Raw genomic sequence first — 6,436 nt, forward strand, 5'->3', positions numbered from 1 at the left:
ACTTATAGTATTTTATTTGCCATCTGTTATCTCCCTGCCACTGGTGCCGAGAACATCGTCCTCAACACTAATAACTTCGTCCTTCACTAGACCTATAGACTTCCCTCATCCCTCTGACCCCCACCCTCATCCTTCATTAGGCCTGAGTGTCTCAGATTGAAATGGTTCACTCTCATCCCTTCAGTAGGCCTCTATAAAAGAATACATTAGACCATCCCCCATGCCCCTAATTCGTTTGCTCTGGCACGTCTCCCTGCCTTTTGCCTTTCTAAAATACCAGTCATCATTCCCACTTACACCTCAGAGCTACTTCCATGCTGCAATTGTTTTCTTTCCAGCACACGATCTCAGATCAGGTCGCTTGCTATGCAAGTACATTTCCATAATATATATATATATAATAAATCAATATTTGGATCAATTCTGAAAATGACCTCCCCTCTTTAGAACTAGCAAACATTTATTTACAACCATTTTCTGATTTACCAATGAACTGGTTCGTTAAGTCCCTCATTCATTAATTTTTGTATCTACTTCTGCAGCCACACCACCTTGGTATCTTGACCAGAAACGTAAGAAGCAGGAGGCAATATGGTAAGTCAGATGTTTTGTAATATTGCACTCTAATATAGCATTAACCAATAGCAAACCACTTCCTGTCCTCTTCGTTGCCTTAAGTTTCTTATGTTGTGTTTTCATGGCAATCTAACTTGCTATGCTTCATTCATCTCATGTTTAGTGACCTCTTCATACTGGAATGGTTTAGACAAGTCTCATAGCATAATGCCACTTAACTCTACATCACCTTTCAGTGTGGCCCAACAGCCTGAGATTTGAACCCACTACATTGCCCTGTGATTTCGGTCTTCCAAAATTACCAACAGTTGTTACCCTGCGTACATTGTCTGTTATTCACAAAACCAAAATACGTTGACTGGTTTCTTTCTCAGCTGCCTCTCATGTCTAAAGAGATGCAGTCAACAAAGAGAGGGTTGGCAATGTCTCCTTCAAAGCTAGGTTCTCAACTCTCTCCTCCTATTATAACACTCTTTGCTTACTTCTTGCTTATAGCTGTCTGTCAATGTTGACGATGACACTGTCGTCTGGGAGTTTTTTTCCTATATTTTCTGAGTTGATAGATGTGAAAAGAGTCTGGTTCGGGAACGGCATGTGCTTGAACACAGATGACACGCGAAGTTACCCATTATGTTGTTGGTGAGTCTCAGATTACGTTGACATCTCTTTTCCTCCGGTTTCTCACGTCAGATTAGTTCAAAGTGTGCAGCCCCTTCATTGTTCATTGCAGAGGAAGCACCAGGTTGGTCAGTTCCAAGTAAAGTGCTCAAGTTGTGCTCTCCAGGCTATAACTGAAAAGTTTATTACTGGTTGTTATTGGGAACAAGTTTTTTATTACAAAGGAACGCGTAGATATATACATACATACATACATACACACACACACACACACATATATATATATATATATATATATATATTCTTTTACTTGTTTCCATTTTTCCCAAGTGTCAAACTAATACACCTGTCTTTGTTTTTCTATAAATTTGAACTATATATATATATATATATATATATATAGTTTTAGGGAAAAGAACCAAGGTTCATGAACTCATCGATGAAAATCCACTGTCACATATTTATATATATTTTACTCTGTAAAGCTCAATTTAATTAAAATTTTTTATAAATTGATTTTAATTGAGTTTTTGCCTGTAATTTTGGATTTTGTCCCTAATATATATATATATATATATATATATATATATTATATATATATAGTGGGCTTCTTTTCAGTTTCCATCTACCCAATGCACCCACAAGGCTTAGGTCAGACTAGGTCATATAAAACACTTGCCCAAGGTGCTACATAGTGGGACAGAACACAAAACCATGTGGTTGGGAAGCAAACTTCTTACCACACAGCCAAACTACACTGGCTAATACACCCTGTCTTTTATTCAAACATAGTGTATCTAGGACTACATTATTTAATGTATCCTGCCTTTTACTCAGACAGTGATTGAACTCAGGATCATGTGGTTGGGATGCAAAGGTCTTACAGCCACACCTGTATATATAGCCACACCTGTGCCTATATTGTTTTGAATTAATCATGCATTATTTCATAGCTTCAAAATTTCAATGATGTTATTGTCTATTATTAGAATGCCATTGTAGGATTGTGGTGGTGCAGTGGCCCAGTGGTTGGGACAGCGGACTCACGGTCGGAGATCGCGGTTTTGATTCCCAGACCGGGCGTTGTGTATGTTTACAGAGCGAAAACACCTAAAGCTCCACGAGGCTCTGGCAGGGGGTGGTGGCGACCCCTGTTGTACTCTTTCACCCCAACTTGCTCTCACTCTTTCTTCCTTTTGTTTCTTGAGTAACGCTGCGATGGACTGGTGTCCCGTCCAGCTGGTGGGGAACACATACGCCATAGAAACTGGGAAACCGGGCCCATGAGCCTGGCTAGGCTTTAAAAATGTTTGGTTTCTTTTGTTTTCAGTTCAGACATAAAACAGAAGCTGAGTGATTTGGCTGACCCATTACATGAAATGGAGAAGTACTTGAAACACAAACATCACAAGAAACACAAGGTGAGTGCATTTGAAGGATTTCTTTTTTTTACACAGATACCATCTTGAGCGTAGCCGTTGCCAGTACCGCCTGACTGGCCTTTGTGCGGGTGACACGTAAAAGCACCCACTACACTCTCTGAGTGGTTGGCATTAGGAAGGGCATCCAGCTGTAGAAACTCTGCCAGATCAGATTGGAGCCTGGTGTAGCCATCTGGTTTCACCAGTCCTCAGTCAAATCGTCCAACCCATGCTAACATGGAAAGTGGACATTAAACGACGATGATGATGATGATGATGATGTATACACATAACCACAAACACACATGCATATATGAATACAGGCACACACGCACACATACATACAAATACAGACACACACATACAGAAACACGTGCATATACAAAATCACACACACACATACATACACACACACACACATACATAGGTAGATTAACTCTAAACTCCTGTAATGCTTTCTCTATATAACTCTCCCAATCCTGATAAAAACTAGATGTTCATGAAATAAACTTAGTCCAGTATAAAAATCATAAAAATATCACTCTTGTTGATGATGATGATGATGATGATGATCATCATCATCATCATCATCAGTTAATGTCAGCTTTCCATGCTGGCATGAATAAATTTGGATGGAATTTGATGATAGGATGTAAAGGTTGTTGGTGTATATTGTGAATGTGGTTTTTTACCTGTTGTACTGTTACTGTAACCTGTCCAGTTAAGTTGATTACAAGTAGAGCTTTTCATATATATATATATATTTACAAGATATCATTTCCTGGGCCCCTATTTCCCTCTTGATGATGTGCATGTCTTGTGGTCTTATTTAAGAAAAAAAATTTTTTATTGCCCAAAAGGGGCTAAACATAGAGGGGACAAACAAGGACAGACAAAGGGATTAAGTCAATTACATCGACCCCAGTGCGTAACTGGTACTTATTTAATCAACCCCGAAAGGATGAAAGGCTAGGTCGACCTCGGCAGAATTTGAACTCAGAACATAGCGGCAGATGAAATACCGCTAAGCATTTCGCCTGGTGTGCTAATGTGTCTGCCAGCTCGCTGCCTTGTGGTCTTATCTTTCTTTCTAACGAAAATTTTCTTTGGGGAAATGTTGAAGAATATACTCAACAGGCCTTGCTTATAAGATCAAAGGTTCCTCAGGACCCACATCATTAATGAAAGGACTGATGTAGGGATCATCTGCATGATCACTCCACTCCTGAATCTTGATATCACTTAACTCTTTCTGTCTATTCAAATTATTAATGTTTAGGTGCAGGAGTGGCTGTGTGGTAAGTAGCTTGCTTACCAACCACATGGTTCCGGGTTTACTTCTTTGATTGTCCAGTAGGTAAGTGTGCTTAGAAGTAGTAACTGAACACATCAGTAGAGTTTCAGGTCTCTGCCAGGAATTACATGGGGGTCTCATTAAATATTTTCATTTAAGCAACCAAATTACCCTGAACAAAAAGATTGTGTGTGAAGAAGTGGCCACAAGGCAGCCTTCACAGAGTAATCAAATTGCCATCATATCTTCATGGTAATTCCATTAGTTGAAATAAATTTAGATATCTTGATTTTATTAAAATTATTGATGATTTGGTAGCTCAGTAGGTATGAGTGTTGCAAAGTGGTAATATAACAAGTGGAGGTTTCAAATCTCTTCAGGAATTACAAAGGTTCTTATTAAATAACATTTTTATTTACGCAACCAAATTTCCCTCAGCAAAAGATTGTCTGTGTGAAGAAGGAGTCAGAAAGCAGCTTTGACATAGTAACCAAATCTTTATAGTAAACCCAATAATTGAAATAAATTTAAATATCTTAATTTTCTTATAAAAATTGTTATTGCTTTGATGGCCCAATAGGTAAGGGTGTTTAGAAATAATAAAAAAAATACTCAGTGGAGGTTTCAAATCTCTGCCAGAAATTACAAGATGTCTTATTAAATATTTTTATCTAAGCAACCAAATTTTCATCAACAAAAAGATTGTGTGTGAAGAAGGGAGTCATAAAACAGCCTTGACATAGTAACCAAATCTCATTCAACTCTGTAGTAAGCCCAGTAATGGAAATAAATTTAAATATCTTCATTTTCGCAGTAGAATTGTTGTTGCTTTGGTGGCCTAACAGGTCAAGATGTTTAGAAGTGGAGGTTTCAAATCTCTGCCAGAAATTACCAAAGACATTATTAAATACTTTTATTTAAGCAACCAAATTTCACTCACCAAAAATATTGTGTGTGTGTGTGAAGGCCACAAGGCAGCCTTCACATAGTAACCAGATCTCCCTCATATATTTATACAATATTTGAAGTAAATTTAAGTATCTTAATTTTCTCATAAAAATTGTTGCTGCTTTGGTGGCCCAGTAGGTAAGGGTGTTTAAAAGTAGTGACAAGACACAAGCAGAGGTTTCTAATCTCTGCCAGGAATTACAGGGTGGTCTTATTAAACATTTTCATTTTTTATCTCTAGAGATAAAAAAAAAAGTGAAAAATTTTAGTAAGACCCCTTAATACAGGCCCTGGGTGGATTGAACCCTGCCCAGGATGTTCAATGCAGCTGTCTAATTATGTCTCTACCCACGAGGCCACCAAGACACCAACATTTATGTAGTAAATTAAGAGATATTTAAACCTATCATAACTAAAGATAAAAAAACAAAAAACTATGTCATCACAGCTGCAGCTCAGTAATTAATCCCAACTTGGAGACCTGTTTAGATGCCTTTCTAGGTAAGGACATTGATTAGTAAGTAGGGATTTAATGCACTGGGAGAAGGTTTCAATCTGTAACTCTCCCAACACCAGGAACTTTACAGCATAACGTCGTATGTATATATATATTCCCCATGTTGGACCACTAATTCTACACATTTTTTTTTTTCATCCTCTGTATTTATTTCCTCTTATTCCTTTCTGTTGAAGAGCGGAGCCTCAAAATGTAAAAGAATTTTCCTATATGTATATATATATATACATATATATATATATATATATATATATATATATATATATATTTATATATATGTATTTATTTATATTTATATGTATTTATTTATATTTATATGTATTTATTTATATATATTTATATTTATATATATTTATATTATTTATATTTATATATATATTTATATTTATATATATTTATATATGTATATATATATTTATATATATAAATATATATATTTTAGTCTTTGTATGTGGCAGATGTTCAGGTGCAATAAACACTGTAAACAAACAGGAAACAACTTCTATCTCATTCCAGGGAGAAAAACTAGAGGTAGTTGATAGCTTCCGCTATCTGGGTGACCAAGTTAGTAGTGGGGGTGGGTGCGCTGAAAGTGTAACTGCTAGAATAAGAATAGCCTGGGCCAAGTTTAGAGAGCTCTTACCTCTGCTGGCGACAAAGGGACTCTCACTCAGGGTAAAAGGCAGACTGTATGACGCATGTGTACGAACAGCCATGCTACATGGGCTGTGACTGCTGAGGACATGCGTAAGCTCGCAAGGAATGAAGCCAGTTTGCTCCGCTGGATGTGTAATGTAAATGTGCATACCCGTCAGAGTGTAAGTATCTTGAGAGAAAAGCTGAACATAAGAAGCGTCAGTAGTGGTGTGCAAGAGAGACGATTGCGCTGGTTTGGACATGTGGTGAGAATGAATGAGGATAGCTGCGTGAAAAAGTGCCACTCCCTAACAGTTGAGGGAACCCGTGGAAGCGGTAGGCCCAAGAAGACTTGGGCTGAGGTGGTGAGGCAAGACCTTCGAACATTGGTTCTCACCGAGGCGATGACTACTGACCGAGACCTTT

General features: G+C 37.6%; 1 protein-coding gene across 1 annotated transcript in view; it reads left to right on the top strand.

Annotated features, from left to right (window-relative positions):
- The window catches only part of LOC106878839 (leukocyte receptor cluster member 1-like), a 14,524-nt gene that overhangs the window by 4,601 nt on the left and 3,487 nt on the right, over positions 1–6,436 (top strand). Inside the window, exons 5-6 of the mRNA XM_089340988.1 lie at positions 543–594; positions 2,525–2,615. Of these exons, the coding sequence (XP_089197114.1) occupies positions 543–594; positions 2,525–2,615 (143 nt within the window). The remainder of the gene's footprint in view (positions 1–542; positions 595–2,524; positions 2,616–6,436) is intronic.

The sequence above is a fragment of the Octopus bimaculoides genome, chromosome 24 (genome assembly GCF_046866305.1).
Source record: "Octopus bimaculoides isolate indiv1 chromosome 24, ASM4686630v1, whole genome shotgun sequence".
Taxonomy (NCBI): Eukaryota; Metazoa; Mollusca; class Cephalopoda; order Octopoda; family Octopodidae; genus Octopus; species Octopus bimaculoides.